At 36.5% G+C, this 26,968-nt stretch overlaps 1 protein-coding gene across 6 annotated transcripts in view; it reads left to right on the forward strand.

Annotated features, from left to right (window-relative positions):
- PIK3CA (phosphatidylinositol-4,5-bisphosphate 3-kinase catalytic subunit alpha) overlaps positions 1–26,968 on the forward strand; it is a 94,976-nt gene that overhangs the window by 18,027 nt on the left and 49,981 nt on the right. For 2 of the 6 annotated variants that reach the window (XM_056807458.1, XM_056807456.1), the window contains 3 exons: positions 14,201–14,566; positions 23,625–24,052; positions 24,671–24,880. In XM_056807458.1, the coding sequence (XP_056663436.1) occupies positions 23,701–24,052; positions 24,671–24,880 (562 nt within the window). In that variant the 5' untranslated portion in view covers positions 14,201–14,566; positions 23,625–23,700. Of the gene's footprint in view, positions 1–4,072; positions 4,170–14,200; positions 14,567–23,624; positions 24,053–24,670; positions 24,881–26,968 lie in introns of all 6 variants that reach the window. The other 4 variants (XM_056807460.1, XM_056807459.1, XM_056807455.1 and 1 more) reach the window with 3 other exon arrangements.

Here is a 26,968-nt window from a genome sequence, read left to right on the forward strand (position 1 = left end):
CCAATGTTTTCATCTTGCTTCCCTTACCATTGACATGATTATTTTTAGAAAAATAACATTTTTAATGCTGTTGTCACATATTTCTCTTTTGGAGGTTAAACCCCCCGTTATGATGCCTTACTTTTAAAAAATTTAATGATATTTCATTTTGAGGTACACATTCTCTTTCTCCTATCCCTTACCCCTTAAGAAAGGAAGAAACTGTTGCAAGCATTTATAGTCAAGAAAAACTAATTCCCATGTTGTCTGTGTCCAAAAAATTCTCAGACTCTACTCATCTTTCACCTGGCTATCAATATCAAGAGGTGGGTAGCATGTTCCACCATGAGTTCTTTAGAATTGTGGTTGGTCATTGTGTTTATCAAAGTTCTTAAACTTTCAAAATTGTTTGTCTTTACATTATTACTGATTCTGCTCACTTGACTTTGCATCAGTTCATACAAGTATTCCCAGATTTCCCTGAAACCATTTCCTTCATTGTTTCTTACAGCACAATAATATTCCACTGAATTCATATACCATATTTTGTTTGATCATTTCCCAATTGATGGGAACTCCACCAGTTTCCAATTCTTTACCTCCACAAAAAAAAGGTGCTAAAAATATTTTTGCACATATGGATGCTTTTCTACTTTCTTTGATTTCTTTGGTCTGTAGACCTGGTAGCATTGCAGTAACCACAATTTACTAACTTTTGGGGCATAGTTCCAAATTACTTAGCAATGAATGAATGGACCAGTTCACAGTTCTACTAAAAGTACATCAATGCACCTATTTTCCCACAGCCCCTCCAGCACTTATAATTTCCTTTATTGATCAACTTTTCCAATCTGATGGGTATGAGGTAGGATCTCAGGGTTGTTTCAAAACACATTTCTCAACTTCTTAGTCTTTTAGTGCATTTTACATATAGCTATCAATAGCTTAGATTTCTAAAAGTTGTCTATTTGTATTTTTTTAAATAATTTTTGACCATTTATAATTGGGGAATGAATAGTTTTTATAAATTTGAATTAATTCCCCATGTATCTTAGAAAGGGTATCTTTATCATAGAAACTTACTTCAAAAGACCCTCTTCCCCATTTCTAGCATCTCTTCTAATTTTAACTTCATGGGTTCTATTTGTACAAAACCTTTAAAAACTGTATAATTAAAATTCCCTATGTTGCCTCCTGGGACTGTCTCTGTCTCGTTTGGTCATGTACACTTCCTCTATTTATAAATTTGACAAGCAGTTTCTGCCCTGCTCCTCCTGATGTCACCCTTTTTGTCCAAATCATGTACTCAGTTAGAGCCTATCTCAGTATATAATGTGAGATGTTTCTCTATATCTAATTTCTTCTTGACTACTTTCCATTTTTCTCAATAGTTTTTGTCTAGTACTGAGGTAGTCTTACTTTCCCTGTCCTGTCCTGTCCTGTCCTGTCCTATCCTGTCTTGTCCTGTCCTTTCCTGTCCTGTCTTGTCTTATCTTGTCTTGTCCTGTCCTGTCTTGGTATTTGCTGAAGGAAATGTTCCCATAATGTACAAAATTATTTCTAAGAAACTATCTGAAGGGGAAGGTTTCTAAGGATTTTAAGTCTCTGTCATTATTAATGGATTAGAAAATGGATACAATGAAAGGTGACAAAACTACAGACCATCCTTGTTCCCTTTTTAAACCTCTAAATTAAAAACACTGGATATGTGACAGCCTTAGGTACAAACAACCATCCTGAGGGATGTGTTAAACCCTGTTCTCCTTGAAGTCCTAAAGCTAGAAATGTTGTTGTTCTCTGAGAGCCTATGTTCCTTTGGAGGAGGAGCAGCACTGTGTTCCCTTCTGTTTGGCCAGTGTGGCCAAAGGGAGTTATTCTTGGCTTTCTATATGCCAAAACAGTGACCTAAGATGGAAGCACTCTTAAAGGGAAAATTTTAAGAAAAAATAATATGGCAAGAGAATTTTTGGAAAGTTATCTTTATAGGAAAGTATAGAGAAATATAAAATAAATGTGATTTTAGCCTTAAAAAAATGTATCAGTGACCTTTAATTTGACCCAGAATCTGTATCTGTATTTGTCCTTTTTCTTGTGTTAAATTAGTATTTAATCTATTTTTTCCCAAAATACTTATTCTTTTGTGAAGTGGTTTGACTTTTGTGGTCAGATTTGAAACTCTTCGGTAGCATGGATTTTTCAGGTAATGGCAATCATTGCATGGACTGTGACACATTATATATGTATTTTAAATTTTTTTCTCTTCCTTCAGGGCTTAGCACAGGTGTCACCTCTTATGGAACTATTTTCCATATTACACCTCTCCCATAGTCCAACCCCCAACTATTAGTATTTTCTTTTTCCTTTAATTAAACCTTCCTGAAGGTTTGTGCCTTCATTTTTGTCTTTGTATCTCTAGTATCTAGTTTGGTAGCTTGTACATAGTGTATTTTTACATAGTATGTGTTCCCTGAAATATTAATTGATTTATATTTTAATTCCATAAAACCCCAAATTCTAAAGTTTTACGTATATTCTATTAGTATAATATGCATGTGGTGGTGTGTTTAATGGAGCTCAGAGGCCAGCTGCACAGTTCAGATCCCAGTGTGCCATAGAATACATGGAACTGTGGTTTAAACCAAATGTCACCAATGAAATATTTAGTAGCAACTGTTTTTTTTTTAAAAGAAACATTTTAGAAAATTACAGTCATTTGTAATATCCTCATATCCAGCTGTCAGCTTTATACTTCTTTAGCCAGTATTTTAAGGATGGAAAACAGAGAAATGGAAAGTAGGGTACTACCGTTATCTATAGGCTAAAGAATTTGAGAATATTGTTATGGCTTACAAAAATTTCCAAATAAAGACCATTAATAAATCTCAGAAGATTTAAAAATGCAAATATTTATAACAACTTAAAACCCAAATGTGATTAATCTAAAGTGCATACACACACACATTTTGAGAGAGAGAAAATGAAATAAACCTTTGATTCATTGGTATAGGGAACTTCCTCATAAAGAAACTTACTTTACTAATAATATAGGTTAGCATCTTCTCTGCAGCTTTTATAATCTTAGAGAGTTACCTATAACACTAAGACGTTAAGTGACTTATTCAGAGTCACACAGGGACTTGATCCAGGGTCTCTGAAGGTCAATTTTTTCCCTATCTACTCTAACATTGGAATACATAAATGTGTTTATGTAGATATGTACATACATATAACTATGCACACAAGCACATGTACATGTATAGTATATATGTATATATAATGGTGTTGATATGAATTGGGAATTGAAAGAATTTGAAGTGTCAATAAACAGTTCCAGCTATTAAACTTAGAGATTCCTGAAGTAAATCTGAAAGCTCTAGCCCCTTTTTATTTACAGTCTGTTCTACCGTTTCTTTGCCTTTAATCAAAGCTTATTATATAGCTATTATAAAGATAGACCATACTAAGTTACTTTCATAATGAAAGGTAACAAATTCTGGCATTAAAGACACAATTTATAGTAGTAGCAAAGTAATTTTAGGCAGTGGAGAAGCATATTGTAAAAAATTTTCATACTTTGCCAATTAGAGAAATATTAAATATTTCAAGGAATCTAGGTTTCACAAGAATTTATTAACAATTTCTACTTTTTCTATATAATAAATTTAAATAGGGGTATTTGAGTTAACAAGAAGGTTATTGATTAGAAATGCAAACAAACAAACAAACAAATAAATAAATAAATAGCGGTCTCTATCCCTTTCAGAATTTTAGTTCTTTGAGAGTAGTGACAGTCTCATTTTGCTGTTTAAATCCTCATACAATGGGTGCTTGATAAATGCTTTCTTTATCTCTTGGAACTCTCTCTCTCTCTCTCTCTCTCTCTCTCTCTCTCTCTCTCTCTCTCTTCCCCTCCCTCTCTCTCCCTCTCTCTCCTCCCCTCTCCCCCCCTCCCCCCCCCACACACACACACTACACACCCTAAACAGAGCAACTAATAATTTTTTGACTTGCCTCAATAATCATTTAATCCTTCAAAAAGTGAAAAAAATCAACAGGAGGAAATTATATACTGGATTTTTTTTTTTTACTAAAGGGAGATTGCTCAGGGGGAAATGATGGGATCCTTCTTCCTAAAGCAGCGATAGAGGAAAACTGGACAGCAGATATAAGAGGAGTCAGAGGAAAGAAAGGTAGGTTTTCATGGACTGGAAGTCTTCAGGAGAAGTTAGCTAAGGAGGGATTGGAAAATTCTCAAGAATAGAATTCTGAGTATGAAGAGGAAAACAACTCCAGTAAAGAGGGAAATAGGAATTGTTTGAGACTGACATAAGTACACAAGAAATGTTCAAGGAGAGTGCACTTACTGACCCAAAGATACGGGAAGAAGATGGTATAAAAGGCAGATCACAGAAGATAAATGGTCTTTTCCTTTAAAAACTCAGAATGAGTGGAGACTGGAAAGGAAAATTGAAGTCAGCCATTTAAAAATGTATATGGAAGGAAAGAGGAGAATCAGTGAAGGGATTTGGGCTGTTGGGAGGTGAACAATATTGTGCTAACAAATGAGAAAAGGCAGAACTGTGCAGTTTTGGCTTCGTTTCTGGTTTCTTTGCCTGTGAGAATGATTTTTGCACTAGAAATGACAACCAAAACGGCTCATAGGGAGTTGATGCTCAAGGTAAGAAAGGAGCCCTATTAACCTTGATTGAATTGAAGATGAATTGTATCCTTGGGAACTCAAAGAAGTAGGAGATATAATTACTATGCCACTGAAAGATTAGAGAAAAATATCCGGGGACCAGGGGCACCATAGGATGAGAGAATGGCATTCAGGTTTTCCAAAGAAGGAAGAGAAAAGACTGCAAGCACTATAGTTGATGAAGTTTCTAACATCAGGAGAATATGTGGAATACTTAAGATTTTAGCAAAGCCATATCCCTTACTATTATCATACAGAGATGTAGATAGTGTAGGTGATTCTTAAAGGAATTCAGAACAATGGTTGAACAGTGAGACTCAGATACTTTATTATTTTTTAATATTTATTAAGCACTTTCATTGGGTCAAGCACCATATACAAAGAAAGGCAAAAAGAGTCCTGACCCTCAAGGAGCTCATAACCTAATGAAGGAGATTATAAAAATAACTAGGTACATTATATTTTTATACACACACAGAATAAATGGATGGTAATTTGAGAGGGGAAGGCAGTTGGGGGCGGGGGGGGGGGGGGTAATAAATATTGGGAAAGTAAGAGTGGAGTGAGTTAACAGGTATCAATGTAAAGTGTCATACTTGATTTCAGAAAATCATTTTCGGGAGAACGGGAATGGGAGGAGGAGTTTAGATAGCACTTTGCCTGAGAAAGATTTTGGGATTTTAGTAAACCACAGGCCTATAGTCAATAGGCAGGGTGATATGGTAGCCCAAAAAATTAAGGCTGAATTCAGAACTTTCCTAAATGAAGAAGTGATGACATTCCCTCTGTCCTCTGGTCTGGGCAGCCCACATCTGGAGCTCTGGGTATATTTTGGGCTGTTATAGTTCAGTAAAGATGTGGATAAGCTGGAAAGTATCCTGAGGAAGACAGTACAGATAGGGAAAGGCCTTGAATTCATACCACATGAAGGTTGAAGGAACTATAGACGTTTAATCTCTTTGAAGACTAAGAGAGGACATGATAGCTCTCAGTTATTTGAAGAACTCTCATGTAGACTGGTTTGTTTGGCCCCAGAGAGCAGTATCGAGAGCATTGTTGCAGAGAGATCAATCTTGGCTGGATGAAAACTTCCTAACAACTCAAACCAGTCCAAAGTGGACTGGCCTGTCTTAGTTAATGATAGGGCCTCTCATTGGAATATTGGAAACCTAGTCTGACTCTGATAGAAGAGATCCCACTGGGGATATGTGCTATACTTCAAAGATGACTGTTGATATTCTTTTCATTTCTTAAATTTGTTGTTTCTTAATAGTGCTTTGAACAGAATCATTGTCAGAGATATCAGATTTCCATCGGTGGGACACTGACAATGCTTTGTACATAAATAGTAAACACTTAATATTGAACTGAATTGAAAATTTTAAGTATCTTAAAGCATATACAATTAATATTCAAAAGACTTGAATACTTTGAAATGTATAAACTAATTTGTAGGATTTTTTTTAACATGGATAATGGTAATGAAATCATAGATTTAAAACTGAGAGAAACTTTAGAGGTCATTTAGTACAACATTCTTATTTTTTTTCTTAAACCCTTACCTTCTGTCTTGGAGTCAATACTGTGTATTGGCTCTAAGGCAGAAGAGTGGTAAGGATTAGGCAATGGGGGTCAGGTGACTTGCCCAGGGTCACACAGCTGGGAAGTGTCTGAGGCCAGATTTGAACCCAGGACCTCCCATCTCTAGGCCTGGCTCTCAATCCACTTAGCTACATCGCTGCTCCCACAACATCCTTTTTTTGCAAAAATACTGAAACTGAAACCCAGAGAAGCTTAGTAACTTTCTCAGGATTAGAGACAGAGGAGTGTTGATAAATGGTAAACAACCAGTCTTCTTAGAATTTAAGTTTAACCTGTATTATTAACATTATCTCCATTACTTTCTTAAGTCTAGATTCTAGACAGTCACTAAAAAAATAAAATTAGTCCCTCTTTTGTAGCATTTCCTGATTTCCATGATGTCAGTGCTCACATTGAAAATCTGGCTCCAAGACATCCTTGATTACAAAATAGCAGATTTGGAATTTGAATCTAAGTCCTGTTGATTCTAAATCAGCCAACAGTCTTTATACTATATTCCATGTATAAAAGAGGGCAAGAAAAAAATTTAGATTATTTTCAGCATTTGAGGGCATTGGGGAAAAAATTGTGAGGTTGTAATTACAACCTTAATATTAAAAGTCTCCCAGAATTTGCCAGTCTTCACATTGTAATGCACAAGCATAATTGCATTGTTGAATAAGGATAAGGCAACATATAAATGTGAGAGCTTTTTACCTACAATACTGTTGAAGTTGTTTCTCTGGCATTATTTCTGTATACGCCAATTTTGGAGTGCCTTTGTAGTAGACACTTGCTCTCTGTTTGTCTGTGTGCCCTGGAAAAATGCCAACCTGGCAGGACAGAGGAACAAAAGAGCAGCCCTGAAAATATCGAGACTGAAGGCTGTTTTCCTGTCACCACACCAGATTTGGATTATAGCAAAAGCAGACAGATGGACAATTCTGCTAGTATAGGAGTGACGAAGATGTTAAAATAGAGAAAAGAAACATTCTGTTCTTTTATTCGAAGAAGAATTTCTAGGCTAAATTACTGGCATCAGTAATAAACTTAACATTCTGACCAAAGAAACATTATTTTTTGCCCTAGGGATAATGACTCACACTCTCTTCTTAGAATTTTGCTTTTGTGGAATCCAGTGCAGTCATAGATATGGCTGTATTATTTGGAACTCCATGCTGTTGATGTCGTTGAGTATTGTGATGATGGATAAAAACAGTGGTATAATGAACCCCACTGTAACAAAAGAACCAAAACCTGTTTTAATTATGACTTTGTTAGTTCTTGAGAAAAGCGAATGTAGTTTCTTTTTTAAAAATCTGATAATCCTACATAGATTATAGTTTTTTCATCATAGAATAGGAAAGGGGCTATTGACTTTTCCATTTGTTCCCTTGTAGTTCTACCTACAGATTTGATCTTCATTCCTATGGCATTAATACAGAAAGCAGATTTATTCTAGTGACTCTTTAGCTATGTCCTACTATGTAAGATTGCCTGTGAGAGAGTGTTTTTCTAGGTATATTTGCTTTCATGTCCCTTGAAATAATCTCATGTTATCAAACTATTATGGACCATAAAACAGCTGTCTCATAGAAACAAACATTATTAGATTTTGTTAGTTTGAACTAGAAACCTGAAAGTTAAAGTTTCACTTTCAATTCTCTTAAACCATGTAGGTAAGGAAATAAAAGTTTAAATGTGGCCCTACTAATGATCTCAGTCTTAGTCCTCACAAACAATCCTTTGGGGGATGAGGAGAAACTGAGTCTCTTTAAATTGCCTGCCCAAGCTGGAATGGCACTGGAATGGAAAGGCCACTTAAAAGGCCTGATACTAATACTGATCATTATGTAAGTTTTAACTAGTTCCATGTATCCAGCCTGTGGTATTTTGCTCCTCCTAGTTCCCTAATGGCCTTCTGCTCTCAGAGGTTCATGTTGGCACTAGGTATAGTGTAGACACCCAGCTGGCTTTAGTCTTGCAGCTCAGAATTCCCAAACTCAAGGAACTACTTGAAGGACTCAGACTCTGAGCCTCAGCTTCCCTAGAAGACTCCAACAGAGATATGTTCCACCATGCCCAACACAAAAAATACTTTTAAAAAATATCACAGATGGTGCCTAATTTATCCATCCCTCTAATTATTTTAATGGGTACACATAACACTCTTCTGCCCCAGACTTCTCATTCCTTCCTCTCTCCAACTCAGGACATTCCATTAATTCAAAGCCTCAAACTCCTTGAGTCACATTTTAATTCTGAAGTACCCTTCTCACAAACATATTCTCTCCCTCTATTCAGGGCATTTGCTCACTTGGAATTGTATACAATTTATGGGATTCTCTTTTGAGAACTTTATCTCCTTCTGCTCCTCCCATTTAATATCAACAAAATGTAGTTAATGAATCATAACTTATGAAATTCACAGATGCAGATATTTAAAAATTGATGAGTTAATAACTTAATAAGCATAATGTCTTTTCCCATTTAATAGACAAATATTGAGGAAATACTTTTAACTTTATTTCATTATTGACTGATTATTTACTATATTCCTCTAGCAGGGAGGTGACCTTGTTTCTTTACATACCAGCAGAGTATTAAGCTCTAGCAGATTCTTCAAAGCCAGGAAGGCATAGAGAAGCCAGGAAGACACGGAGTATAGTCCTAAGGACAAAATGCACCTCCTACCCAAGGACCAAACTAATGATATCCAGTAGTCCATCACTGATAGGTTGGCCATTAGGCATGTCTTTGACCATGTCAATTCATGCATTTCATTTTGATTAGCGGGCAAGATATATTATTAAAATGTATCTATATTGCTTATTTTAATTGATAGTTGACTAGAATTGGTTAAAATCAACAAGATGAGTTTCCTAATTAGATTCATTAGCTTGTTCATTAAAAATATCTTAAACATTTCCATTTAGAATTCTTTGAACTTATGTAGTAAGAACTTTGTTCTCTACCAAGTAAGGTGAATATTCTGTTCATTTTACAAATCTATATTTTAAGGAAGTTCTGTTTGTTGGAAAAGATTAATATATGTCTGCTATTGTTCGTGCATGTTCATATAACTCTTGACTAATGGCAGTTGCTACTCTGTACATACTCCTGCTCTCCTACAGCCTCATGTCTTAGACACACACACACACACACACACACACACACACACACTCACACACTCACACACTCACACACTCTAAAATTGAGCCATTCTTTCAAGTTGCAACACTCATAAGGTTTATCCATGGCCCTTACTTATACCAGCTATCAGTGCCCATATATAGCATTGCTTCAAGTTGCTTTCAGTTTTAATTAAAACCCTTTTTTGCCAAAGAGCAAATATTGAAGGATGAATGAATTATGTACCTGGAAACCACCATTTAAGTTGGAGTTGTTTACAGTGCAATTATTTCTTTGTGGTATTGCTAATAAAATACTAGGGTGTTCTGTTATTTCCAGCAAATGATGTAAATAGCAAAATAACATCAAGGTAAAAAGTTGCTGTTAAGGTTTATAGTTAAAACAAAAGACATGTATTCAGGTTTCCATTGTACATAATGCTTTTCATCAAATGATTCAGAATCCCCTTTTTGAAATAAACTTTTTATCAGTAGATTGACTTTGTGAATGAACAAATAATAGAATATTTATGATAAAATTTGTAAGATTCTAGGGTGAGGCCAAGGGCAAGACAGTTTTACTGCTAATTCTTCTTCTTCTTTTTTTTTTTTATATTTAAACCCTTACCTTCCATCTTGGAGTCAATACTATGTATTGGCTCCAAGGCAGAAGAGTGGTAAGGGCTAGGCAAAGGGGGTCAAGTGACTTGCCCAGGGTCACAAAGCTAGGAAGTGGCTGAGGCCAGATTTGAACCTAGGACCTCCCATCTCTAGGCCTGGTTCTCAATCCACTTAGCTACCCAGCTGCCCCCTACTGCTAATTCTTGATAGTTTTATGTTAAGGAAAACTGAGGAAAACCCATCCATCCTTTGTGCTGCAAAGTAAATTTGACACCTAAAAGAAGTCCAATTAAGAGAGTGAGCTAAAATGAAATAATGCTTCAGTCTGATTGATATCATGTTTTAAGTCTACTTAAAAATGCCAGTATGTCAGTTGTTAAGTCAACAAACCTTTGAGTGCCTAGTACAGTGATAGTGCTGGGGATATAAGGAAGACAACAACAGTTCCTACCCTTAAGGAGTTGAAATTCTAATAGAGGAGACAACATACAAATAATGATGTACTTAGGAGATATATTCTGGGTCATTGGAACTTAATCTCAGAGAAAAGGCATTCATATTTAGGGAGTCAGGAAAATCACTTTCTTTAAAAAGGTGAGACTTTCTCTGAGCCTTGGAGGAAGCCAAGAAAGCCAAAAAATGAAAAAGAGATGAGATAGGAGAACATTCCAAGCCAGTAATAATGCACAGTCAAGAGAGGATTATTTGGAGATGGTGAAATATGAGAAAACAAAAAAGTAGGAAGAGTCTAGGTTATGATGGGTTTAAATGCCAAATAGGATTTTGCATTTGTTCCTGAGGGTAGCAGGGAATTTATTGAAGTTTATTACTGGGGGATGACCTGCACTTTAGAAATATCACTGATAGCTTAGAGGAGGATGTCTTGGAGTAAGTAGAAACTTGAGCCAGAGAAACTAACCAAAACTATTGAAGTAATAAAGACATCAAGTGATTATGATTAGGGCCTACACAAATGTGGTAGCAGTATCAAGAGGAAAGAAGGGAACATATAAAAGAGATATTGAGAAGGTAGCATGGACAAAACTTAGGGAGAAAGAGTTAAGATGACATGTTATGAGCTTAAATAATTGCAAGAATGCTCATAGCCTCAACAAGTAAGTGGAAGTTAAGAAGAGGAAAGCATTTGGATAAAAAGATAATTAATTCAGTTTTGGACATATTTGAATTGAAGTTGTCTATAGGATATCTGCTTGGAAATGTACAGTAGACAACTAGAGAAATGAGAGGTCAAAAAGTCTTGAGATCATTAGTTTCTTTTTCTTTTTTTTTAAACCCTTACCTTCCATCTTAGAATCAATACTATGTATTGGCTCCAAGGCAGAAGAGTGGTAAGGGCTAGGCAATGGGGGTCAAGTGACTTGCCCAGGATCACACAGCTAGGAGGTATCTGAGACCAGATTTGAACCCAGGACCTCCCATCTCTGGGCCTGGCTCTCAATCCACTCAGCTACATAGCTGTTCCCAAGAGACCATTAGATTCTTGAGACCCAGTTTAGGGCTAGATAAGTAGATCTGAAGATTATATGCATATGATAATTGAATCCATGGGAGATGATGAGATCATCAAGCAAAGTACTAGAGAAGGAAAAGAAAGGTGACCTAAGACAGCTTTTGGAGATATCCATGGTTAGCAGACATGACCTGGAGGAACATCTTACCAAGGAGGCAGAAGAACCAGGATAGAGGAGTTTCCTAAAAACCTAGAGGGAAGGGGGAGATCAATGGTGTCAGAGTCTTTAGAGAAATTAAGGAGCATGAGGACTGAGAAAAGGCTAGTAGATTTGGCATTAAGAAGTCACTGTTAACTATGGGGGAGAGAGCAGGTTTTGGTTGAATGAGGAGGTTAGAAGCCAGATTGCATAGAGTTAAGAAGTGAGTGAGAGGAAAGAAATGCAAGCACTGTTTATAGACAGACAGCCTTTTCAAGTTTAGTCATAAAAGAAAGAAAAGATAAAGGACAATGGATATCATGGATGGGTAGATTTTTATCTGCTAAAAATCCAATATTTATTTAAGGATGGGGAAGGCATGGGCATATTTTTGGGAAGCAGCCAGTAGACAGGAAGAGATTTAAAATTAGTGGAAGAGTGGGGATGATAGGATATTTTGCTGAAAATATGACAGATATCACTTGTGCACATGGCAGGGGTTGCTGGTCTTGAGGTCATGACTTCAAGATGGACATTTGCAAAGGACACACAACTGGGTAGGATAGCTAGCATGTTGGATGACAATTAGGATCCCAAAAGAGCTTTGCAGATCATTAGGTCAGGTTAAATCTAATAAGATACATTTGAATAAATATAAATTGTACTTGGCCTAAAAAGATTAATTCCACAAATATGAGGTTGGGGAGGCATGTCCAATTAGCAGTTTGTCTGAAGAAGATGCAGGGTTTAGTAGATCAAAAGATAATTTCCTTGCCATAAGAACTGGACCTTTTGGTCATGCTATGTAATGATCAGTTAAAGAAAGTGGAGATTAAGGAAGAGAAACTTGGGGTAGAGAAGGTGAATTGTGTTAAAAAATCAGAAGAACTGTTCTGTGAAAGGCTTATTTTGCTTATCCCCAAAGAATAATACAATTGGAGCAGTGGGACAAGAAACTGACAGGCAGATTTAGGCTTGATGTCTGGTAATTAGAGTGATTTAGAAGGACATGTTTCCCTGAGGAAATAATAGCTTCCTCATTGATAGAGACCTTCAAACAAAGGCTAGAAAGGGTCCTTGTTTGAGTATGGCTTAATCTATGTGGTCTTTGAGGCCATTTCAAGTATAAAATACTCTGATTTTGTGAAGTCTCCAGAAATGTGACCATGGCCTTTGATGGGTAAACATTTCAATCTTGTCTTACTCAGTCTCAGGCTACCATGTATCTTTCCCGCCATGTCTATACCATGCTCTACACCCCTTTCCTTAATCTAGCTCTGATAAGAACTATCAAATCAGTACCATTTCTGGTGAGGACCTGTTGTCTAATTGCTCTATTTCTGCAATTACTCTTCTAATTTCTCTTCTAAAACACTTTTCTAGACACTACTATGAGATGTTATCTTCTTTTATTAGGATGTAGAGTCCTTGACAACAACAAATAATTTGTTTTCTTGTTGTTGAATTAGTCTGCTTAGCATAGTGCTTGGTACATATAGTAAGTGCTCAATAAATGCTTCTTCATGCTTTCATTCATTGATTTAGAACTTAGCACTCCAGCAGCTTCAGAACCATGAAATAAGTATTATCTTATAAGTATTACATATAGACATATATATGTAAATGGGTATCCAAAATAGAGGACCATTTCACACAGAACTTATATTTTACACACTTATCTAACAATCTTGGATGCCTGGTTTCTAATCCTGAAGAAATTAAAATGGGAACAAAGGCCCATTAGTTGCAGGAAGAACAGATTAAAAGTAATTGCTAAGAACAAAGAGGAATCAGGAAGCCACAAAGAAGACTCACATGTTAACAGAGAACTGTGGAGACCTGCTTAACCCAGAGGCAAAAGCCCTGTGGACCTCAGTGACTAGAGAGAAGGGCATGACTGGCACAGTCCATTCCAGCTATACAATGAAAGCTATGGCAAGAAAAGTCAAAGTTGTGTATGTTCTGTTTTAAGAAGTCAGCCTAGGATATAATATATTTTATACATATTTACATTCCAATTAGTTTATAACTTAAAGGTTTTCTTGCTTAAAGAGCACAACATTCAATATCTAGATAGTCAGGTAATATAAAACCATCCATTCCTCAAGAGTTCCAGAAAACTAAAGTTTTACTGTATTTGTAACCATGTAAATGTTCAGGCCTGAAAGACATTGAGTCACCAGTATACAACTCCTTGACTTGGGTACTGTTTTTTGTTTTGTTTAATATAATAAACATATTTAGGTAATAGTTGGAATGGTGATTTTTAAAAAATAATTATACTCTCACCCTTTATCTTGTTCTTGATACTTTTTTGCTTTTCTACATAGAGATTTGGGGTTCTTTAACACTTGAAATTATATGTTGCCCATTATATTCTAAGGTTATAAAGTTTAATTTTTGAAATCTTCTAATTTTGGAGTTGGGAAGAATGACATTAAAAGGTTATTATAACTGAGTTTATTAATGTCTATTATACATTTTTAAAAGGCAAATTGGTATGTTTTTCCTTCTGCTAGATTTTCATCTCTATAGAAATCTAAAGGGAAGAATAAGAAAATAACCACATGCAAAATTCAGAATTGGCAGTTTCATGCCATCATCAAGAAGGAGAGGATCAGCAAGGGATTCCATCTACCCAAGTGGCAAAGAGTCAGCCTGGACCATATCATTATCCTGGAAGTCAAAGAGCTTTGGGAACTACAGGAACATCCACAGTTGGGTCTCCTTCATTGCTGTCCCAGGGTCTACCCAAGAGGATTAGCACTCCCACTGTCAGAACTGATTCCCTGGAAAGGCATACCACATGGAAACCCTTGATTATGTATTTCCATTTGTAACAGAACCCTATGCAGGGCCAAGCATGGAGAAGTGACCCAAGCAGGGTTAGTATCCAGTCTGTTCTAAAGGTTCCAACCTAATCATGAATGTGACTGGTCCTAATTGATTCCAGTGATCTGAACTGGTGGGTAATTCAAAAGGGAATTTGCTTCACTGAGGAAAGGCATGTCCCTAAATGGCCTTTTTAAATCATAGCTATAGAATGTCAAAATTATGGCACAAAATTATATTTTTCTTCCATGATTTTCAAGGTGTTATATGAGAAAGAACTTGGGGTAAAGCACTTTATCATTAGAATTTTAAAGGTATTATTTCATTTTCATAACCTTTCTAGGTTGTATGTGGCATTTTCTTCCATTTAAAGAGAAGTACTAGAGAAAATGAAATTACCCAAAGGCCCATTTATTAATAGGGAATTTTCAACTCCAGTCCCATTCCCACTGTCCCAGTGTATCTCTCTTGTTCTTAGAAGCAAAAAGAATGTGTGTGGTTGATTATTGATATTTTACATATAAAAGATCTGAAGCACAGAAAAGAATACTAATCATAGCTCCTATTATCTGTATTATTTTGAGGCTTAAAGAGTACTTCCTCCTAACTACCTCCCTGTGGAATACAGGCAGACTGCCCATAGAACACTTTATCAAATCTGGGCCCCTGCTAAACCAAGAATTCCAATGAAACTAGGGCTCTTTCTGCTAAATTCCTTTTGGTCCTAGTACCAAAGCTTCCTCTACTAAACCAGCACTTTTTCGACTAAACTACTTCTTCCCCTGGCACATACTTTGCAGTAAATACATGAATGCCCTTCTCCTTATTTATTATATACAGTGGTTACTTCCTCCCTGTGACATTACATGGGGCATTCAAATTCTATAAGCCAAAACATAAACACAGCTGTTGTTTTGATATGTCTTGTGCTTTTGGTTCTGATTTTATTTGAACTTTTTAAAAATAGGTAAATTGTCAAGTTTAAAATTAGTTCAGTTTTTTTCTGTCCATTTTTATAGCTTTTGTGTGAACATGAAGTGAACTTCATGATTATTTCTTTCTACTCCAACTTTAATGAGCTTGCTTTTCTCCTCATCCTGCCCCCCTGCCCCCCTCCATTTAAATGTTGTTTCTAAAAAGATAGGAATAAAAACAGCTTCATTTTTTAAAGTCCCATGACTTTGGTAATTTCTTTTATAAACATGAAAAATACCCATTATCATTTTAAGTTTAAGTATCTCTTCTTATGGTTTTAGATTTGAATGTTCTTACATCAAAATTAGTACCTCTAGGGAAAAGTTTCTTTATTGTTCTCTGGCCTTCCCCAGAAGCGCTACATGAAGTTTGTAGCAGCTTAAAATTTCCAGGTAGCATTAGAGAAATCAGCAGTTATTTGTCCCAAGATAGCTTCAGAGCTCTAGAGATGATCAGGACATGAGAACATTGGTCAGTCCTTTTTATTTTACACAGGAGAGGCAACTTGAGAACAAGGGGAAAAAAGAATTTGTCCAAGCTCACCCAAGTTAAGGGAAGGGCAGAGCTGGGATTTGAACCGAGCCTCTCTGATTCTAAATCCTCCACTTTTTCCACAGTATCACCTATCAAGGAATTTGTATACCCTAGAAGGTGGTTCTTACTAAGGTCTTATTTAAGTACAGAAATGTTGTCTTCTATATACTTCTCTATAGGGCCTAGGCTTTTTGGCAGAGGTACTTACAGTCTGGTACAGTTATTTTATGCTATGTCTCTGATACAGTTATTCCTTTTTTATAGGATTCCTTCCCTTTTACAAATTCTTATATTATTTACAGTCAGCTGAAACTTAATACTTGCTGATAATCTGCCCTATATTCATCCCCAATTTAACTAAACTCAGCAAACATCTATTTAATATATTCACCCATTTGGTGCTGGGCACTGGCCTGTGCCCACAAGGAGCACATACATATTTGTAAGGGAGAAAAAAATGGGCCCAATTCAACAAACACTTAATAGTCACCTACTTTGTGCAAAGGTCAACTATAACCAGTCTCTACCCTGAAAAATCTTCTATTAAGTTAAGGGAGAGAAAGATATAGTGACTCTCTATTACTTCTGAGATCAACTATAACTTTCTTTGTTTGGCATTCAGAGTTTCTGTGTCTTAACTCTTTCTTTCCATTCTTCTTATACATTACCCTTCTTCCACATACACTACAGACTAGTAATGTTGGTCTGTATGCTGCTATGCCCACTTGACACTCATGTCCCATTTCCGGGCCTTTGCACTGGCTCCTCCATCCCTCGAATACTCTCCTTCCTTAGTTCCCCTTCTTAGGCTCCTTGGATTCCTTCCAGACTCAGCTCAAGGGCCATCTTGTACCTGAGATGCTTTTCCTGATTCCCCCAGCTACTAGTGTCCTCCCTCCCAAAACTTCCTGGTGTTCCTCTTGTGTCTATCAATAGTTCTAGATGCACAGATTGTCTTCTCTGTGTGAAGGTAAGCTGCCAGAGGGCAGCAGCCATTACGTTTATGTCTTTTTATTCCAAATGCTTAACATAGTGCCTGGCACAAAGTAGATGATTAATAAATACTAAAAAAAATTTTTTTTTAGCCCTTATCTTCTGTTTTGGAATCAATACTAATATTGATTCCAAGGCAGAAGAGTTTTACGGGCTAAGCAATGGGGGATAAGTGACTTGCCCACAGTCACATAATCAGGAAGTGTCTGAGGTAGGATTTGAACCCAGGACCTCTCTTTTCTAGACCTGGTTCTCTATCTTCTAAGCCACCTAGCTGCCTCAAAAAGAATTTTTTATTTGGAAAAAGCAGTTGATTGATTGTTCCAGCAAGTGTGCAAAGAAGCAAATGCAAGGTAATTTGAAGAGGAAGGAATTACTAACAAGGCTCTCCAGGAGAGCTTCATGGAAGAGGTGGCACCTGAACTGAACTGAGAAGGAAGAGAAGTCTACTGAGAGGCAGGAATACATGCCCGATTTCTCTAGAGTATAGAGCATGTGAAGAAGAATATCAAATCAATGTTGAAAGGTGGGCTGGAAGCACATGGCAGAAGACAATGCAAGGAAGGGGAGTGCACATTGAACATTGGAAGAAGCCAGAGCAGGAATTGAGAGCTATCTTTGACAGGAAATTATTTTTTTTAAAACTCTTTTATCTTCTGCCTTGTCCAAGGCAGAAAGAGTAATAAAGGTTAGGCAATGAGGATTAAGTGATTTGCCACAGCTAGGAAGTATTTTTGAGGTCAAATTTGAACTGAGGACTTCCCATCTCTGGGTCTGGCTCTCAATCCACTGAGCCCTGCAGCTACCCTCAGGCAGTCTTTTCTAAAGGACCTATTGTGCTTCAGGTATTGTACTAGGTCCTGGGGATAAAAACAAAAGTAAGACACTTTCTATCTTAAAGAAACTTGCCTTTTCTTTTCTTTTTTTATAGCCACCTTTTATTTTAACTTTATATTGAATTTGTTCCAAAGTAACTGACATATTAGGGGCTAATTTTAGTATAACATCACATTTACTTATCCTCAGATTCATCAGATCTCAAACATCACTGTTATAGCTCCTTTCTCAGGTCACTGTCTATGCTGTTTTGCTAGTTTGATAACATTTCACAGTAGCTCCCAAGCTACAACCCTGTCCACTCCCACTTGTACAAGCAAATTTGAGGTCTTTTTCAAGGTAAAGCGGCACATTTATTGTATAGTTTCTGGTGTAGTTGCTGCTGTGCATTGAGGTAGGCTGGTCTACTTCCCCATTCCCACATTCAACCACAGCTGAGTCCCCCTGCATCAGTTGTTGCCTACGGAGCACCTTCTCTCACCTACATCAACTCAACTTTGCCAATCCAGATTCTCTGGGAAATGGGTGCAGGCCGAGCAATATCCTGAAGCTGTTAAAACTGCCACTATTTATTATAGGACAAGTATTTTTAATCCATTTAATATCTATAAAACTGCCACTGTTTTTATTAAAGTTTCAGTCCTTTTTTTAATATGTCACTGATGAAAATTTTGTGCCCCTGACCCCACTTTCTCCATTGGCCCTGTGGTTTTTATTTTGCAATTTTTCACAGTGCAGTGATTTTTAGGAATGAATATTTCACATTATAGCATAAATAAGTGTATATCCCTTCCACCCATTCAGTAAACCTCCCCTTGCAACAAAGAAATATTTCAGAAAAATCAACCAACAAATTGACCAAGTCCAACTATATATGCAATATCCCACATCTGTAGTCCCCTTTCTCTGCATTGAAAGGATAGAAATTTATTTTTTCAACTCTTCTACAAAGCAAAACTTGGTCATTATAATTACACCATGTTCACTTTCATTTTGCTTTTTCCATTTTCATCGTAGTTTTTGGATATATTCAATCAATCAAGCATTTAATTAGCATTATATGCAGACCAGCTATATACAGCATAAATGGGCAGTAATCAGAAAGGATAGTGGGAGGAGAAAGTCTCTTTCAGAAGGCAGAATTTCTACTATCTTGGAAGGAAACTAGAAGGTAGAGGCGAAGAGGAAGAGAAGGCAGTGCAGAGAGTGAAACATCAGAAGCATGAAAGGGAGCATCCAATGCAAGGAATGGCAAAGAGGCTATTATTGCTGGACTGTAGTGTACATTGTAGGGAATAAAGCATAAGCAGTTAGAAATGGTAGAAGAGGCCAGGTTATGAAGGACTTCAAAAGCTAAAAAGAGGATTTTTATATTTGATCCTGGGTATAATAGGGAATTATCAGGGTTTTTTGAGGTGGGGGGTTGGGCATGGTTAGTTCTGCACATTAGGAAGATCACCCTGGCAGCTTAGTGGGTGAATGACTGGAGTGGGAGAGACTTGAAACAGAGACCAACCAGAAAGCCATTGCAATAGGTGATGAGAGCCTGGTTCTGCTTACTTGACTTCACGTCAGTTATTTTAGGTCTTTCCATGTATCTCTGAATTGTTTATATCTATGGTTTCTAAGGATAAATAAATATATCATGGTATTTATGTGCCATAACTTGTTTAGAAAATGATAGAGATGACCTAGGATCTGAGTTAAGGTAGGCCAAGGAAACAAAAGATCTGTGGGCAGAAGACAGTGTATGTTGCAACAATAATCAAGATGGAAGTTTAGAAAAGTAAGATCAAAGAGACATATCTGAGCCTGAAAGAGTGGAAAAGAGAATTTCAGAGTTTGGGGTTGTGGGAAGAAGCCCTTTGAATTGACGCTGTGATCTCAGATAGCAGAGGTGAAGTGAAGAGCTGAGAAGATATAGATAAACTGGGAGGAGTGGGAAGAGATAGCATTCTAAAGAGAATACCAGTAATCCCAAGGGCAGGCATTAAGGTGACATGAGGGAGATGACTGTGAGCTAGTTACTGAACTTGTAAAAGGAGAGAGAATGGCCTGGAGCCTGGTGGATTTCAGCAACAAGTATCATAATCTGTCAACAGAAATAAGTAGCTTCTTCCTCACTGGAGTCCAGCTTACAGAGTTTTAGCAGAGGAAAAGTTTAGAAGTGGCATTGGGGGGCCAGTAGAATGCCGGTTCCTCTTTCTCCAAGAGTATGTGTATGTGTGCATGCACCAGTGTTGGGGAGTGCTCGACAAGGAACAAGTCCTGGAGAGGAAGATGACTAGTTCCAGAGAGAGCCACGTTTGGGAGAATATAAAAAAAGAGAAGGAAAAGACACTTAGGAGGAAGTTAATTTATAGGCCAGAAATTCAGAGATCATATAGTAAATTAAAGCAATGGTAAAAGGACTGATTAGGAGTAGGTCTGAGCTAGGTGGAAATGAAAGTTCAGGGAGAGTTAACAAGAGTGTTAGATTAGAAACAAAAGTAATAGTTGGGGGGAGCTCATATCCTCCTAGGCTCTTTGATGATGGTTCTTTGGCCTCATGGCAGTCTCCCCCCCAGGAGAGTTCTATCTTAGATGAGAAGTGAATAGTTACTGATATGGGACCATATCAGTATCTCTCTCTCTCTCTCTCTCTCTCTCTCTCTCTCTCTCTCTCTCTCTCTCTCTCTCTCTCTCTCTCTCTCTCCCCCCCCCCATTTCCCCTATCATCCCCTCTCCCGTCTCCCCCCTCCTTACAGTCTGTCTTAGAATCAATACTGTGTACTGATTCAAGGCAGAAAAGTGGTAAGAGCTAGGGAATAGGAATTAAGTGACTTGTCCAGGGTCATACAGTTAAGAAGGTCTGACCTGACTCTCATTCTACTGAGCCACTCAGCTGCCCCTGGGCCTCAATTCTAAATCATCAGTATGTTAATTTTAACAGTAAAAATCAACAACAAATTAAAGGAACAGGAATGATAGGAACACTATATAAATATAACAGATCCAAGCTGACATTTTTTGAACAAGCTATTGACTGGAAAAAAAAGGAAGTGGATAAAAGTAAGACATTGATGCTGATTATTATAATTTCTTAAAAGTTGGTCCCCATAGTGAGAAAGCTAAAGCACACAGAAACACCCTTAACTGCCAAATCCTTGAACCCCTTGCCAGACAGCTAGTTATAACAGCCAAGGTCAATACCATTTTCGAGTACATGCTTATTTGCAAAACACTTGGGAAGATAATTGACAAAAGATTTTGAGCAGTATCACCTCACAAAACAACATAAAGGAGTGGAGATGAACAGTAATTTGCCAGAAACCTTGATATGAATTCTCCGAGAGCCTTTAAAGTAGGACAACAATTAAAAATGAAATGACGGGGGCAGCTGGGTAGCTCAGTGGATTGAGAACCAGGCCTAGAGACGGGAGGTCCTAGGTTCAAATCCGGCCTCAGCCACTTCCTATCTGTGTGACCCTGGGCAAGTCACTTGACCCCCATTGCCTAGCCCTTACCACTTATTGACTCCAAGATGGAAGGTAAGGGTTTAAAAAAAAAAATGAAATGAAACACATCTGATAGCCTTTCTATGGTAATCTGTTGTCATTGATGACAATAGAACTACCATGTTCATGTTTTACCACCTTGTTATTTTATATATATAAGCATTATTTAATAGTACTTGGGAGACAAAATTAGCAAGAGAATAGCTAAACTTGAATGCATGCATTCAAAAGCTATTGTTTTGGAAGTGGTGCAGTTTTAAAGGAATTCAGGAATTTATTTCAAAGTTAGCAAGAGAAGATGCCAAAAGAGATCACCACAGTTTTATCTACCCCCCTCCAAAAGGTATCCTCAAAACAGCACTATACTTCTGATCTCTAGAAAAGTTTGGTGAGAATTGCCTATATGTTTCTGGAGGGAATCATTAATGAAAATATGAGTAGGAAATAAACAGGTTTTCACAGATGACTTTTTACTGTAGATCACATTTTCTTAGTTATACAATAAGATTAAAATACTGGTGAAGTAAAATCTATGACTCCATTGATTCTAAAATATCATTTGACTTCATGCATAACACAACATAGTGGCTCTTTTCCAACAAGGTGTCTTCCATGAATATATTAGGATCATTAAAAAATTACCTGATAGATAAAATGAAAGAGATGATTTCATCAAACAGTACTCTGTTAACTGAGGCATAAAGGACTGATACTAACTAACCAAAAGTATTCACCAGTTTCATGGAGGATGCCCCTGAAAGAGTCCAAATGGAAGAAGGGGAATTTTGAGTGTGTCTGTGTTTGTATATATATGCAAACAACCCCCCACCCCACCCCCACACACGTGTTTTATGTATTTTTATATTTTATTTAAAACTTATCAAGAGCTTACCATTTGTAACTGGCATTGTGCTAATTGCATGAAGTCCCAAAATATTGCACCCTCACTATCTAATTAAATAATGGCCTAATAACCCGAATAGACAAAACCAAAAGGGTACAGGATGCATAGTACTCAGGTTGGCATGCATATGAATGGGTAGCCTTCAGAGTTAGTTTATTAATATGTAGGCAGTAAACATTTTGGATTTGAGAACTGATTTTTCACTTTTCATGAGCCAGAAGCTACTCATATCTAAAACAACTTCCATCTTGATAGCCTGAAGATTCTCTTGGTAATGCTGCCCTGAGGCAGCATAGAGGAGTAGATGGCATGTGATTTGGAGTGAAAAGACTTGGATTCAAATAAGCTTTGCTTCTTATCACCCATACAACTAAGACAAAACATCTAAGCTCCTTGAGTCTTTCTTTTCCTCATCTGCATAATATAAAGATTGGACCACATGACTTTGAGGTCAATTTTTTATTGACTGACTGTGCTATTAATCTGGGAAACTACTAACCTTTGAACACCACAGTTCAGAAGAATCAAGTTGTAAATGACCCGGTAGAAAGACACATGGCAGATGGAATTAAGATCTAGCATATATACTACTAAAGGTAGGGGCATGTAAAGTAACAAAATATAACCTCAAAGTTTTGTCCAACTGAAAAAGGAAGTAGGACAATCATGTAAGAAGAGTAGTTGGACAGCCCAAATGTTTTACAAGTGACCATGAAATAGTAAACTAGTACATTAAGTAAATCAAATATACTGTACAAAAAGATTTGTAAAAGGAAATGGTCAATAATTGTACAGGATGAGAAGACATAGATGACTGGTAACATGCCCCACATATAAAAGTTATCCATATTATTAAGCTACCCATCCGTTTTATATCAGTATTGGCAAAGTAAAGAGTCGAACTTTAGTGAGCCATAAAAATGTCATGTAAAGACCTCTTCCCTTTAAAGTATGCATCTGTTTTTTTTAGGTGAATCTTATTTCGTTATTTTTTCTTTTGCTTACTTAGACATTGATTATGTAAAGTAGTAACTTTACTGGTAACCATGAAAAAACTGCATATTCCCTATTAAGTTTTTATAGGAGGAAATAGATGGGGAGGGGGAGCAAGACAATTTGGGAATACAAGGCTAATGCACATATTTTAAGCTGTTTGATTATTTTTGTAGATCTAAAGAGAGATTTTAAAATATCTGTGGGTTTCATTAAAACCTCATGGTTTATTCATTTTGTTGTTCATTATTCTCAATAGTTATGTAAGATAAATTTACCTCAGTACTCAGACTATAGAGAACTATGTTCCCAGTATTATCATCAATATTACTCTTCTGTAGCTGCTGCTCTCCTAATAAATGTTTTTGGTTTGTTTAGGTCTCACCTCTGAATGAGCAACATATTTAGATGCTTGAAATAGTTTTATATGTAAGACCACCAAAATATTAGAACCATGCCTCCAAGACCATCATCCGGTGAACTGTGGGGCATCCATTTGATGCCCCCAAGAATCTTAGTAGAATGTCTACTACCTAATGGAATGATAGTGACTTTAGAATGCCTCCGTGAGGCTACATTAGTAACTATTAAACACGAGCTATTTAAAGAAGCAAGGAAATACCCTCTTCACCAGCTCCTTCAGGATGAAACTTCTTACATTTTCGTAAGCGTTACTCAAGAAGCAGAAAGGGAAGAATTTTTTGATGAAACTCGACGACTTTGTGACCTACGGCTTTTTCAGCCTTTTCTAAAAGTCATCGAACCAGTAGGCAACCGAGAAGAAAAGATTCTCAATCGAGAAATTGGTAAGATGATTTGGTCTCCTATTATATGACCTCTTTATTTTTTTTTCAAGTAAATATTATAAGGATCAATTATTAAGCAATTAAGCTGATTTTTACATTTGACTTATTGACATCAGTACTAGGTACTAAAGAATTTTTTGTTGTTTCCAATTCAGGCCCTTTTAAACTTAAAGTTGCTGTCCAAAGTTATGGCAAATGTAAACATATTTCTGACCACTAGCCCTCTGAACTGACTTTTCTATCTCTTTATCTCAATAAGGTTTCTTTAATACAAATTATTTGGCAGGGTTAGGAGGAAAGTGTCAAGTTTATACTTAACAAGGTTTAAAAGTGAAGTTAATAAAATTAAATTCTTTTATTATTTGCAGTGGTTATTAATGTTATTGACTATATTTTGCCAAATGTGACTTCATTTAGTTTTTAAAATGGTCCTTAGCCTTTTCAGAGTCTTCTTTTTAATAGGCCAAGTATCTCTAATTCTCTCACGGGGGAAAGTAGAACCTTCTTTGCCACATAGCCCCCATTACCAAAAATAAGCAATTGCCAGGATATAGGAAATCTTTTCATACCATGATATTGGTTTGGTTATTGAAAATATTATTTTGAATTTGTTTTAAGGTTTTGCTATTGGTATGCCTGTTTGTGAATTTGATATGGTTAAAGATCCAGAAGTACAAGATTTCCGAAGAAATATTCTTAATGTTTGTAAAGAGGCTGTGGACCTGAGGGATGTCCATGCACCCCATAGTAGAGCATTATATGTCTATCCTCCAAATGTAGAATCTTCACCAGAATTGCCAAAGCATATATACAATAAATTAGATAAAGGTAAGAAGCATTAAACAGTTACCCTCTCTTAACATGTTCAGAGGTTTGCTATTGTTACAGTGATTTGGTGTGATAAATCCCACCTATGTGTGTATATATGTATTTAAAACAATTTTTCGTACTAACATTGTAAATTTTTTGTGGGTAAGGATTATGCCTTACATATTACCATTTCTTGATAGCCCAGAACAAAAGGTAAATATACACATATGTAAAAGATCTCTTATTTTGTCAATGTGGGGAATCATACTTGTGGGGACGTCCCTCAGACACAGATTACTACCGATCTGACTACGCAGATAAGTTGCTAAATTCCTCATAGGATCATTGATTTGGTGCTAAAATGAAAATCAGAGGTCATCTAATTCAGTCCCGTCCTGTAGATAAGGAAACTGAGGCAGAGAGGGGAAGTGACTTCCCCTTTATCACTCAGGTGGTAAAGAGAAGAACCAGGATAACTTACAGTTCCTCTGATTCCAGAGCTAGCCAACTCTTCATTAAACTTTAGGGCAAAGATATCCTGGAGCCAGCTCAGAACCTTCGCAAGAACCAAATCTCAAATGTTCAGTGTGACTACCTCAAAAATTGGCAAATACTACACATCAGGGCTTGATTTATTGTTTTACTGACTGTTTAGACTTAAGGTAACAGGGGAAATGGTTAGTGGATGCATTTTTTCCCCCTAGGGAGCCAGTTAGATATTTATCATCATGTTCCTACTTCAATGTCTCTCTTAAGTACCAGGGACTTTGGTGCAGAGGACTCTGTCAAGCACTTTAACTGAGGATCCACAGCCTGAATTAGATTTGAACATTAGTGTTCTTTCCTCCAAGTCCAGTGTATCAGCTGTTACCTCTCATAGTCAGTTCTCAGGAAGCATCTTAAGTGCCAGGAATCAGATTCCCTCCATCTTGGGGTGCTGATAATGTAGTGAAAATTGTTCCCATGAGGCTCAAACTATTGTCTTAGGACTTGGATTGCACAGTAATTCTCAGTATGAGATTCACAACTCCCTTTTCTCACTTAGCCATCAAAAATGAAATTAGAATTAATTGTCAGATTTTAAATGAAAATGGATATTAATTCGGACATTTTCTGAACATGTTAAAAAGATGTTCGTATTGCCACTACTCATATTCTTAAAAATTGTTGATTTTTGTCTTTCATCATCAGATTAGTAACAATTTGGGATAACTACATGCAAGATTCCCATCTTTTATTTGCTTTTTTTACTAATATAATATCAGGCAATTTCTACAATTAACTATTACAGTGGAAATTGTCCTTTTTAGTGAAAATAAACTTCTCTTTGTCATACACCATGTACTTTTAAAAATAATATTTAACTCTAGAATTTTCATCATTTTTTAAAAGGCAGTATTTTGCATATGACAGATTTATTTTTAATTTTTGTTTTACGAAGCATATCGATTCCTAATTTGTATAATGTAAAATATTTGGTGACAGAATTAATAAATTGCCATATTAACATTTTACTAGTCACCTTTGGGCCCAATTTATGTAACATAAGTAAAGTTCTCTCTTCCCTTATAATATACTTTTGATAGTATGCATTCTTCCTTCCTTTTATGTACCTCTTGCTCTCAATCTTCTTTGCCTTAAGAAAATTGACCATTTTTCATTCTTTTCTATCATGCCTTCATTTATCACTCTCTTAGCTATCATTTCATACTTTTGAAACTTGCTTCTCATTTAGAAAATTGTTGGAGCTACTTTTACTACTCATCCACTTTAGTAGGCTATTTGTCTTTTGCAGTTATGAATTAATCACTCCCATAACCAGTCTGGGATACATCCATGCTGTGTTGCACCATTTTCGTAGTCTTTCTTTTGGATACAGGAAATCAGCTTATAGCTTACTAGCATAAGAAGTGCCAACACATCAGTCATAAATGAATGGGAAATGTATAAATGTAAACAGTGGCATTGGAAAACATAATTGCCACCTATAGGATCATCAAGATTTGATTGAGCTTGTTGAGCAGCAATGAAGCTACATAATTCTATTATTTTACTTCATAGTTACCTGGGTCTTTAGTCAGATTTATAAATCTCCTGAAAATCAAA

The sequence above is a fragment of the Monodelphis domestica genome, chromosome 8, assembly GCF_027887165.1.
Source record: "Monodelphis domestica isolate mMonDom1 chromosome 8, mMonDom1.pri, whole genome shotgun sequence".
In the NCBI taxonomy this organism is placed as follows: Eukaryota; Metazoa; Chordata; class Mammalia; order Didelphimorphia; family Didelphidae; genus Monodelphis; species Monodelphis domestica.